This window comes from Ruditapes philippinarum, unplaced genomic scaffold (assembly GCF_026571515.1).
Source record: "Ruditapes philippinarum isolate M1 unplaced genomic scaffold, ASM2657151v2 ctg36_1_1_1_1, whole genome shotgun sequence".
In the NCBI taxonomy this organism is placed as follows: Eukaryota; Metazoa; Mollusca; class Bivalvia; order Venerida; family Veneridae; genus Ruditapes; species Ruditapes philippinarum.
Window position 1 is genome coordinate 179381 of NW_026866845.1, and position 13162 is coordinate 192542.

At 34.7% G+C, this 13162-nt stretch overlaps 1 protein-coding gene across 1 annotated transcript in view; it reads right to left on the reverse strand.

Annotated features, from left to right (window-relative positions):
• LOC132733958 (nucleolar protein 11-like) overlaps positions 1 to 13162 on the reverse strand; it is a 30682-nt gene that overhangs the window by 1368 nt on the left and 16152 nt on the right. The window contains exons 11-14 of the mRNA XM_060720655.1: positions 10812 to 10937; positions 9996 to 10130; positions 9419 to 9497; positions 8840 to 8935 (exon numbers count right to left, since the gene is read on the reverse strand). Of these exons, the coding sequence (XP_060576638.1) occupies positions 8840 to 8935; positions 9419 to 9497; positions 9996 to 10130; positions 10812 to 10937 (436 nt within the window). The remainder of the gene's footprint in view (positions 1 to 8839; positions 8936 to 9418; positions 9498 to 9995; positions 10131 to 10811; positions 10938 to 13162) is intronic.

A 13162-nucleotide genomic window follows, 5' to 3' on the forward strand; every position in this document is an offset into this window, starting at 1 on the left:
CAATCAACTATCTGAAACAAGAATCACATATAACCAGTCAAATATCTGAAACAGAATCACATATAACCAGTCTACTATCTGAAACAGGTCTCACATAAAATCAGTCTGAAACCTAAAACCAGTCAACTATCTGAAACAGGAATCACATATAAATTAACCAGTCAAACAACTGAAACAAGACTCACATATAACCAGTCAAATATCTGAAACAGGAATCACATTTAACAAGTCTACTATCTCAAACAGGAATCACATATAACCATGAATTATCTTAAACACGAATCACATATAACCAGTCAACTATCTAATATAATAGCATGCGGTGTTAACGATCACCTTTTAAGGGGAACAACTTGAAACAAGAGGGCCATGATGGCCCTGAGGTCGCTCACCTGTATATAGGCCCCCCAACCCCCACCCCCAACGTTGCAGGGCCAATTTAACCCAAGGGCTTTTATTTGCACAAACTTGGTAAAAACCCATAAGAAGATGTTTCATGCTAATCATCTAAGCTCTAGCTCATTGGGCTTTTTAAAAGAAGATTTTTTTAAAGTTTTTACTATACACATATAGTTAAAAACAATGACACCCCTGGGGCCGGGCCAGTTTTGACCCCAGGGCTTTTATTTGAACAAACTTTGTAGACACTTACTAGAAGATGTTTCATGCTTAATATCTAAACTCTAGCTATTTGGGTTTTTTCAAAGAAGATTTGAAGTTTTTGCTATACACATATAAAGAAAATCAATGACCCCCGGGGCGGGGCCAATTTTGACCCCAGGTCTTTTATTTGAACAAACTTTGTAGACTCACTAAAAGATGTTTCATGCTTAATATCTTAACTCTAGCTATTTGGGTTTTTTCAAAGAAGATTTTTTAAGTTTTTGCTATACACATATAAGGAAAATCAATGACCCCCGGGGCGGTGCCAATTTTGACCCCAGGGCTTTTATTTGAACAAACTTGGTAGACACCTATTAGAACATGTTTGATGCTAAATATCTTAGCCATAGCTCTTTGAGTTCTTTAAAAGAAGATTTTTAAGTTTTTACTATATGCATATAGGGAAAATCAATGACCCCCTAGGGGCGGGGCCAATTTTGACCCCAGGGCTTTTATTTGAACAAACTTGGTAGACACTTATTAGAACATGTTTCATGCTAAATATCTTAGCTCTAACTCTTTGGGTTCTTTAAAAGAAGATTTTTTAAGTTTTTACTATATGCATATAGGGAAAATCAATGACCCCCGGGGCGGGGCCAATTTTGACCCCAGGGCTTTTATTTGATCAAACTTGGTAGACACTCACTAGAAGATGTTTCATGCCAAATATCTAAGCTCTAGCTCTTATGGTTTTTTAAAAGAAGATATTTAAAGTTTTTCTTTCGGTTGCCATGGCAACCAGAGGTCTGCATGGAATTAAATTCTTTGAACAATTTTTAAAGGTGACCACCAAAGGAACATTCCTGTGAAGTTTGGATGAAATTGGCTTAGTGGTTTATGAGGAGATGTCATTTAAAGTAAAAGTTAACGGACGGACGCCGGACGAAAAGCGATCACAAAAGCTCACCCTGTCACTTTGTGACAGGTGAGCTAAAAAGATCAAATCAAAGAGTTTCATGGCTTTTATACACTTACCAATAAGATAATAATAAATGAAGAAGTGCTGATCATTTAGTTATATCCCTTAGCAATTGTTGTGCATGTGATATTGACAAATTAATGCTAGCTTTACTTGTTAGAGAATAGCTTTACTTGACGTCGACGACGTCACTTGGAGACGACGTCATCTTTGTCTTATATGTATTGAGATCAGTTGAATAAACTTTACAATCATGAATTAGAGTTGATTAGTAGAAGACATAACATTGGCGACGAGGATAAACAACTCCAGTAGGTTTTATGATGCTGTTTACTTGTTGATTTACTTAACATCATGGCTGAAGGAGGTAGAAGCTTGAGGATTTCTCCGTTTACTGTGGCAGAAGACCACATAGCAACGGGTGATAGGTGGGATGATTGGTTAGATGAACTTGAGCGTGAAATGAGATTTTTCCGCATTAAGGAGCCTGAAGACAAGAAGGATGCAATGCTGATATTTGGTGGTGAGGAGATAAGGCGATTGAGTAAGAGCCTCCAAGACCCAGGTGAGGGTGATGTTTATACAAAGCTAAGAGATAAATTATCAGATTATTTCGCACCGAAGAAGAATGTGCACTATTCAATATATATGTTTTTGAAAATGAGACCCATGGAGGGTGAAAGTACACTTGCATATGCAGCGAGATTGCGAGAAAAAGCTGTGAATTGCGACTTTCATGACATTGATGCAAGAATATTAGAACAAATTATTCAAACAACAGATAACGCAGACCTTATACGCAATGTGTTACACAAGAAGTGGACACTTCAGGAAACTTTGACTGAGATGCAAGTCAAAGAGGATACTTCGATGCAAGTCAGAGCAATGGGTCAAAGAAATACCCATGATGTTGCTAAAATAAGCAGAAAGAAAACTTACGAGAGCAAGCATACAGATTCAAGATCAACAGATAACAATAGACTTTGTAAATACTGCAATAGGATACACCCACGACAAAAGGAATTGTGTCCTGCTTATGGTAAAATATGTAGTAAATGCGGGAAAAGGAACCATTTCGGGGCAGTTTGTTTCTCTAATGCACAGCAGAAACATAGATCTTTTGGCAGACAGACCAGAGGAACATATAGTAGAGATATTCGATGTGCCACTGGTGAGTCAGATACAGATGATTCAGATATTCAAGATCTTGATTTTGTTGACGATTCGGTAAAACATCTTCGAATTGGTAAAGTAGAACTTCACAGAGTAGGTGATTTAATAAAAACAGTTCCAATTGTAATTAATGATGTCATTGTTCACATTGAACCTGACAGTGGAGCAGATGTTAATGTTATGGACGAACATCATTTTCGTAAATTACTGCGTGATTCTTCAGAAAATATAGTTCTTGAAAAATCCAAACTGAAATTAAATACACTCCAAAACAGACTGAAGGTATCTGGTGTTTTCAGAGCTACAGTAAGGAATGAGACAAGAGGAACCGAAACAACATTTGTTGTTATTGAAGGGAAAATAAATTCTCCACCATTGTTGAGCAAAAAGACACTTTTTGATCTGGGCATGTTAGAAATACGACCAGATGGGTCATTGAAGGAACCTAATGAATTGAGAATTGGAAATAATCACTTAGTCAATTCCATTCTGAATATACAAGCGCGATCTGAATTGGATGAAATATTGAACTGTCATCAGGAAGTTTTTCATGGCATAGGACAAATTGAGGATAAGAAAAACAATACAGAATTTCTTGTGAAATTTTCGATGAAGGAAAATACTACACCTGTTGCACAAAAGCCTAGACCAGTGCCATATTACCTTCAGGCACCTTTACGAAAATGGTTAGATCAGTGCATAAAGGAAGAAATCTTTGAGTGGGTAGATCCAGGAGAGCCTATAACATGGTGTTCACCTCTGGTTGTCCAACCAAAGCCGAGATATTGCAATATGAGCAAAGAGTCATTGGGACCGCATATGATAAGGGCATGTGTAGATTTGAGAGTACCAAATAAGTATATGGAGCGAAACAGAATTTTACAGGCACCAGTTATTGAAGATTTTACTTGTAAGTTTCATGATTGCAAGATATTTTCAAAAATGGATTTAAAACAAGGGTACCATCAACTAACACTTCATCCAGAGTCAAGAGCTATTGCTACATTTAGTACACTATGGGGTAATATGCGACCTAGAAGACTAATTTGGAGCAAAATCTTCACGAGATCTCTTTGACGAGGCCATGTTTAGATTTTTGGGGACTTTCCGAAATGATTAAACCAAAGGGCCGACATATTCATTGGAGGTGTGACTATGAAAGATCACAACAAAACACTAAAATCTGTACTTGAACCAGCTAGAGATTTGTCACATTCAATAAAGAAAAATGCCAGTGTGGTGTACAAGACATGGAGTTCTTTGGATATATCGATTTACCAGCGAAGGACTTAAGCCAACTACAGAAAAAGTAAGAGCTGTTAAAGAATGTAAAGCTCCAGAATCTAGAGAGGCAGTAAGAAGTTTTCTAGGCATGATTGGATATCTGTCAAAGTTTATTCCAAGATATGCAGTTTTGACAGCACCATTGAGAAGATTGACTGGGCAAAATGTACCATTTCAATGGGGTTATGAAGAAGATATGGCTTTCCAGAAGCTGAAAGACAGCATTACAAATGAGAATACAATGGTGTTTTTCGACCCAAGGAAACCTATAACTGTAAGAACTGAGGCAAGTTTCCATGAAGGATTATCAGCGGGATTATTTCAAAGGACAAGCAAAGGTTTGCAACCAGTGCATTACATCAGCAGATCAATGTCAAGTGCTGAAAAGAGATACAGTCAAACAGAGAAAGACGCATTAGCAGTGAAATGGGCGAAGACACGATTTTCCATGTACTTACTATAGGCGCACCAAAATTTAAAATAGTTACAGCACATAAGCCTCTTATTCCTATGTTCAATAAAGCATGTGCTAAGTTACCTCCAAGGATTGAGAAATGGATCATGGAAATGCAAGATGTGATTATGAATTAGTGTATGAACCAGGTAAAGATGCAGCAGATCCGATGGATTACTTATCGCGTCATCCACTTCCAGAAACAGATATGGATGATACAGAAAAAACAATCAAGATGATTATCAATAATGAACATGGTGTGGTTTTACAGACCATAAAGGAAAGAACTGCATCTGATAATGTTCTACAGGATGTTCTGAGAAGAATGAAATGCAATGATTGGGAAATCCATAAGAACAGACCAGAGATGAAACCATATTATCTCATTAAGCATGACTTATACCAGTCCCAAGGACTACTTCTGAGATGCAAGCAGATAGTAATTCCAGAACGGTTACAGAAGAATGTTATAAAAAGCCGCACACAGCATGGGTCATTTTGGTATGACAAGAACGAAACAGATGTTGAGAGCAAAATATTGGTTTCCAAGGCTGAATACCATGGTTGAAGATGAGATATCACGGTGCTACCAATGTCAGTTATCAACTGTTTGAGCATAAACAGGAACCTGTTAAACCATCTGAAATACCAGAATCAGCATGGCATACTATTTCTGTAGACTTTGGTGGTCCATATCCTGATTGGTCACTATAATTTAGTAGTTATTGATAAGCGAACAAGATTTCCAGTTGTTGAGCAAACAACATCAACTTCGTGCAAAGTTACCTGTGACAGATTGCGTAAAATATTTGCCACACATGGAATACCAGAAAGGTTGGAATCAGATAATGGTCCTCCATTTAATTCCAGTGAATTTACAGAATTTGCAGAAGAAATGGGATTTATCCATCATAGAATAACACCTGATCATCCTCGAGCAAATGGGAAGCTGAAAGCTTTATGAAAGTATTGAATAAGACAGAGAAGATTGCACGAAGTGAAAGGAAAACCAAGCAATACAGCCATACAATACATGTTGATGGGATATAGATCAACGCCACATCCAGCAACAGGATATCTTCTCATATGAAGCCTTTAATGGAAACGAAATGTCAGGACAAAGCTTGATTGTACTAACCAATTCAGACCTACAGATATACAGAAAATGGAAGCTGAGATTGCAGACCGAGATAAAGCATACAAGAAAAGGTGGGAAAATCAAAATAGACATCCAAAATCTATGCAGCATGAATTTAAAATTAATGACAAAGTTTTGTTTAAGAATAGAGAAAATGAATAAATGGTCTACACCATATGAGAAAAGAAATTACATTGTCACAGAGGTTTTAGGTTCGAGTATTAAGGCACAACGAAAATCAGATGGACGTATCATTTACAGAGATGCTTCGAAATTTAAATTACTACATGAACCAAATGATGACCGTTTGGAGACAACAATTATTGAGTACCCTAGACAGAAGTAGACATTTGCAGCCAAATAATTCAATACAGGACGAGAGGGATCAAGAACCAAGGACTGATGGAATTGAAAATGAAGCTGAACAATCCAGTAGTGACCCAAGGGAGGTTGAACAACATCAATCACAAAAACGTGAAGTTTCAAAACGTACCAGACGTTTAGAATATAGATACAAAACTTTATTTTATAATGCTTAATCTTATTTTCCTATGGTATACTTTTAAAATTTATTTCTTTTAAAATATGGGAGAAATGTGATATTGACAAATTAATGCTAGCTTTACTTGTTAGAGAATAGCTTTACTTGACGTCGACGACGTCACTTGGAGACGACGTCATCTTTGTCTTATATGTATTGAGATCAGTTGAATAAACTTTACAATCATGAATTAGAGTTGATTAGTAGAAGACATAACAGTGCAAGTATCCAAAAATGAGTACAATAGCTTTGACAGTTTTCAAATTTTCTCCATCAGTATCAAATTTTTACAAATATTCAAAGTTGAAAAGAGGCATTACTCCCTTGGTATTTCTTTCAAGATTATGCAACTTGTCTTACAACTGCACCATTTTTGTCATGATAAGTATTCCAAGTTTCATGTGAATAGTTTTGAAATCATTCTATGTATGAATTCTGACAAAAAATGCATGTTACAGGCAAATCCAAGTGGATATCTACAGAAATTACTTTGAGCCACATGAGTTATTTATCGTCCATGTAAAGTAAATTGTAAAATTGAAAGTATTTATGGCAAATATAACTTACTCAGGGCTTCCATTAAGTTTCAAAATTTGGAAGTCAGAGACAGCAAAATCTCTGATATTGGAAGTCACATTGTATTAGGTAAAGAAGGAAAAGTAGTAGATTTTGGAAGTCACAAGCCTATATCAAGGAGTAAATGACTCCCAAACTTCCATTAATGGAAGCCCTGTTACTTTGGCTTTTGCATGTGCACTCAATATATACCATTTGATGGATATAATGTCACTTTAAGGTGCATTTTCTCAGAAACTATTAGTCAATTACTCCAAACTTGGTATATGTTTATTGTAATTAAAGGGAGATTATCCTAAAATTAATTTTGTAATAAAGTCAAGTGTCTTTTTCTATGTTGCTTTTACTTAATTATCCAGCACTGAGAAAACCAGAGTGTGCTATTCACATTACAATAAAAAACATATATACCAAGTTTGAAGTAATAAACATATTTTTGAAATTCATAAAAATAACTGTGACCTTGGCCTTGACCGAAGGATGCCCAAAACTATACTCAGCACATTATCTCATTTAAGTTCAATTTTCTTCCATCAGTAGATACAAAATTGTTATCAGTAAGACAAGTGGACAGTCTGGGGCCAAAATATTACACATCAAGTCTTTTGTGTATACTAGAACTGTGGATGCCCCCACTGACAACATATATATGGTATACAGTGAAAAAATCAACAAAGGGCCATAATTCTGTAAAATTTGGTCGCAGCAAAAATTCCTTCCTTTACTACCATCTACACATTAAGGTTGTTCATCCCTGGATGTTTAAGTAAAATCTGCCACCTGGTTAAAGAGGAGTTGCGTTCACAAAATTTCTATATGGTATATAGTGAAACTAGAACTCCGCGAGTCGGATGTGTCGCCTTGTGAACAATGTAGTTTAGGGGAAATGGCCAGGACAAAAATGAAATATAAAAAATAACAAAGGGCAATAACTAAAAAAATAATAAGTGCAGAGCAGCAGTTTCTGTACACTGCACTTCTTATCAATAACATCTATCATTCTATGATGTTTCAAGTCCATAGCTTTCATACTTGAGGAGAAATGACCAGGACAAAAATAAAGTAAGAAAATCAACAAAGGGCAATAACTCAAAAATAAGAAATGCAGAGTATCAGTTCTTATGCACTGCACTTCTTTTTAATGAGATCTATCATCCTATGAAGTTTCAAGTCCATAACTTTTATACTTTCGGAGAAATGGCCTGGACAAAAATTAAGTATGAAAATTAACAAAGGGCAATAACTCAAAAATTACGAAGTGCAGAGTACTGGTTCTTGTGCACTGCATTTCTTCTTAATGAGATCTATCATCCTATGAAGTTTCAAGTCCATAGCTTTTTTAGTTGAAAAGAAATGGCCCGGACAAAATTAATGTATGAAAATTAACAAAGGGCAATAACTCAAAAAATAAGAACTGCAGAGTACCGGTCCTTGTGCACTGCACTTCGGGTTATTGAAAGAAGCATGCATACCAAGTTTGAAGTCAATCAGACTTATAGTGACTGAGTTATGCTCCAGACAAGCTTTAGGGGACGCCGACAACGACGCCGACACAGACGCCGCCGACACCGCCGACGAAAGTAACCCCTATATGTCACCTTTTCAAGGCGACACAAAAATCAACAAAGGGCCATAATTCTGTTAAATTTAGTCGCAGCGATAATTCCTTCCTTTACTACCATCTACACAGTAAGGTTGTTTATCCCTAAAAGTTTAAGCAAAATCTGCCATCAGGTTTAAGAGGAGTTGCGTTCACAAGATTTCGGGACGTACGGACGAACCGACAAGTGCAACGCTATATGCTAAGTGGGGGCATAATAAAAAGGATTTATTTTCTTTTTCAGTCTTCCTTATTGATATTGAGCAGGTTTTATGATTTTGCCTACACCACTAGTATGATCATGCCAGTGTATCTGTCTCAATTGAATCACCATTCTGTACACAATAAGAAACTTTATTTATGCACATACTTTTCTGGAAATCCTTTGCACATACTTTTCTGGAAATCCTTGATATTATTTATGAACAGTCCCAGATTCAAATTAGGTTAATATATTGACATCAATTAAGGGACAGAAAGGTTTAATATACCTGTATCTGTGACAACCTTTGGTCTTTATTTGTATTTCCTCCTTTCAGAAAGCCTGGCTTTGTTTCCAACAAATAGCAGAGATAATCCAGTAATTTCTGAAATAAATCAGCATTTGTAAAATATTAACAATGTATAAAAGAAAGGGAGAATAATCTAAAATAACATTTACTCAATGTTCTATGTATGTTTATACCACAAGTACCAGTATTCAATGCATACAATTTAAAATTTTCTTCAGAGGCATTTTTTTTTTCTTCATATTTTTATATTTATTTTTCCCAACCATATTAAATATGATGCATTAATACACATCGGTTATCTTGGTTATGGTATTCCAATATGAATAAAAGTCATTAAAAGGACATTCGAAATAAAATCAAAAGAATTCTATTTTAAATTATCAAAAACAGTAGGTTGCCCTTTTCTTAATGCAGGTTTTAATAATAAATCTTCTTTTTTTTAAATTGAAGAAGATAAAGAAATATCAAAACTTGGTAACTGGGAAGTATCTGACAGTCTGACCTATGTGATACACATAAACATGAGAGTAAAATTATCAATTATTATTATCTTCTTACCAAGGCATCCTTAAATGAGACTTTTCTCAAGCATTCCAGAAGAAATGTGTCACTGTATGGTAAGCTTAAAATCTCATTTCTGTATAGATGTTAAGAAATATTTCATCATACAAAACAAAACATCAGTTAAATTTATCAATAATCATAGTGGTGTCATTTAATATTAAAAAAATATAATATGTATATTTAAAAATTAACTAAATATTTTGAATAAAAGATGAAAAACATGGTTTATGTCAGTTAAAAGACAATGTCAAGGTCATTTAGCAAACATTGTCAAGGTCATTTAGCAGACATGGTCAAGGTCATTTAGCAGACATGGTCAATGTCAGATAGGAGACAAAGTTAACCCCAGTTGGAAGACAAATGTCAAGGTCATTATGAAACCTGGTCCAGGTGAGTTAGGAAACATGGTTAAGGTCATTCAGGAGACATGGTCAAGGTCATTGAGGAGTAAAGGTCAGTTAGGACAGGGTTAACATGTTACAAGACATTTTAAAGATCAATTTGGAGACCTGTGACTTATAAATGATGGCTATTTTGATTACAAATGAGGTAAATTTGATTCAAAGGATACATGATGAGAGACCGAAGTGAGGTGAAGGGACATTGACTTTGATCTGTGTTCTCCATTTCATCGAGATCTTCTATTGCCTCTTTCTTGGATATGATTTTTGTTCCTTTCAATGCTGGTAATTTCTCCTCATCACACCTACAATTATATATTTCATACTAGGCAAACTGACAATTACCCAGGTGATCAGTTTCAAGACATATGTCTCTGGACAGAATTTTTCTTGCAAAATAACCAAAAACAAATAACAGTATGCACCAAAATATTTTTTGGCATATAAAAAGAAAACATATTTAACAATGTTAAAGTTCATTTTACATGACTCAAGTTCAATTTACACATTCATTTTGAGGTTGTCATGAAAGGTTGAGTTACCTTTGAAAATACCCGTTTTTATCCCAGAACTGAAAATAATGCACATACATTGTATATGTTTTGATGGACATTATGTCCTTATTAAAATGTATACATTCGTGCAAAGTTTTAATACAATCTAAGCAATGACTCTCAACATGGATTTCGGAAAGTGTAATGGTATATCGTTAACCATTTAATGGCATACCAATACACCTTATAAAAATTCTGGGATAAAATACATCTTTAATTAATGCTGTACCTACTTAGCTAAGTAGATTATCGGACAGACAAGACCAGATACTTTACATCTGCCATTCTTATTCCTAGTGAGTCAACTGAACAACTACATTCTTCTGATAGTATAATGAGCTAATACTACTACTACTACAGTATTATATATAAAATTTTGATTATAAGGTAAGTTTACTGAACAGATAACATTTAATTAAAAGGGTTACTTACTGGAGAAAGAAAGACAAAGCACTGCATAGACATTTTTCTGGTATATTAGGTACAGTATTCAACATGGTGTGTAGCATTGAAATCTCTGACTTCTGTGCAAGGAAGGTGAACAATTCATCCATTAAACTGAAAAGAATGAGAAGAAAAAAATATTTGTTTGTCTAGTTTTAATACCAATTATTCAGCATTTGGCTTTCCTAAATAACTTACCAGTAATTACCAATTTCTCTTCAGGTGACAAACTAATCCTGTGTGATTTCCAAATCAGTGGTGTGAGATAAGTTACAATTAGACTTATTGTCCCAGATCAGTTACCATGGAGAAATTTCACCTTGGCACTACATATGCCAATCTGGTGTATTTAGATTACTGCGATATTGACGGGGACAGGAGAACTATAGTTCTATAGATATATTTATATATACACACAAACTAACATTTACAATAGAGATTTATGTAACAAACCTACTTAAGAGATAAATTAAACAGCTTTTTTTAAAGACATACACTACAAAAATACCTTAGAGAAATATACCTCAAATCTACAAAAATAATATACATAACAAATCTACCTTACAGATATACTCCACAAAATCCACTTCAAAGATATACACCACAAATCAGCATTACAGATATACTCCACAAAATCCACTTCAAAGGTATACACCACAAATCTACCTTACAGATATTCTCCACAAAATCCACTCCAAAGATATACACCACAAATCTACCTTACAGATAGACTCCACAAAATCCTATTCAAAGATATACACAACAAATCAACATTACAGATAGACTCCACAAAATCCTATTTAAAGATTACACCACAAATCAACATTACAGATATACTCCACAAAATCTTATTCAAAGATATATGCCACAAATCTACCTTACAGATATACTCCACAAAATCCACATCAAAGATTACACCACAAATCAACATTACAGATAGACTCCACAAAATCCTCTTCAAAGATATACACCACAAATCAACATTACAGATATACTCCACAAAATCTTATTCAAAGATATATGCCACAAATCTACCTTACAGATATACTCCACAAAATCCACATCAAAGATTACATCACAAATCTACTTTACAGATAGACTCCACAAAATCCTCTTCAAAGATATACACAACAAATCAACATTACAGATAGACTCCACAAAATCCTATTTTAAGATTACACCACAAATCAACATTACAGATATACTCCACAAAATCTTATTCAAAGATAAATGCCACAAATCTACCTTACATATATACTCCACAAAATCCACATCAAAGATTACACCACAAATCAACATTACAGATAGACTCCACAAAATTTTATTCAAAGATATACACCACAAATCTACCTGACAGATAAACTCCACAAAATCCACATCAAAGATTACATCACAAATCTACCTTACAGATAGACTCCACAAAATCCACTCCAAAGATATACACCACAAATCAACATTACAGATAGACTCCACAAAATCCACTTCAAAGATATGCACCACAAATCAACACTACAAAAATACCTAAGAGAAATATACCTCAAATCTACAAAAATAATATACATCACAAATCTACCTTACATATATACTCCACAAAATCCACTTCAAAGATATACACCACAAATCAACATTACAGATATACTCCACAAAATCCACTTCAAAGATATGCACCACAAATCTACCTTACAGATAGACTCCACAAAATCCTATTCAAAGATTACACCACAAATCTACCTTAGAAATATAATATGATCATTATGCTTTAGAGATATAAAACACAAACCTACTTAAAAGATATACACCATAAATCTTCTTAAAGATGGCCCTGAAATCGCTCACCTGTATATAGGCCCCTGGGCCAAGGCCAATTTTAAACCAGGGGCTTTTATTTGAACAAACTTGGACACCCATTAGAAATATATCATGATAAATATCTAAGCTCTAGCTCTTTGGGGTTTTATAAGGAGATTTTTTAATTTTTTACTGTATACATATAGGTAAAAACAATGACCCCTCCTGAGAGGGGCCAATTTTGACCTCAAGGCTTTTATTTGAACAAACTTGGTAGACACTCACTAGAAGATATTTCATGCTTAGTATCTAAACTCTAGCCTTTGGGTTTTTTATAAGAAGATTTATTAAGTTTTTACTATACACATATAAGGAAAATCAATGATCCCTGGGGCGGAGTCAATTTTAACCCAAGGGCCCTTATTTGAACAAACTTGGTAGACATCCATTAGAAGATGTTTCTTGCTAAATATCTTCGCTCTAGCTCTTTGGGGTTTATATAAAAAGATTTTTAAGTTTTTACTATATATTATAGGGAAAAACAATGACAC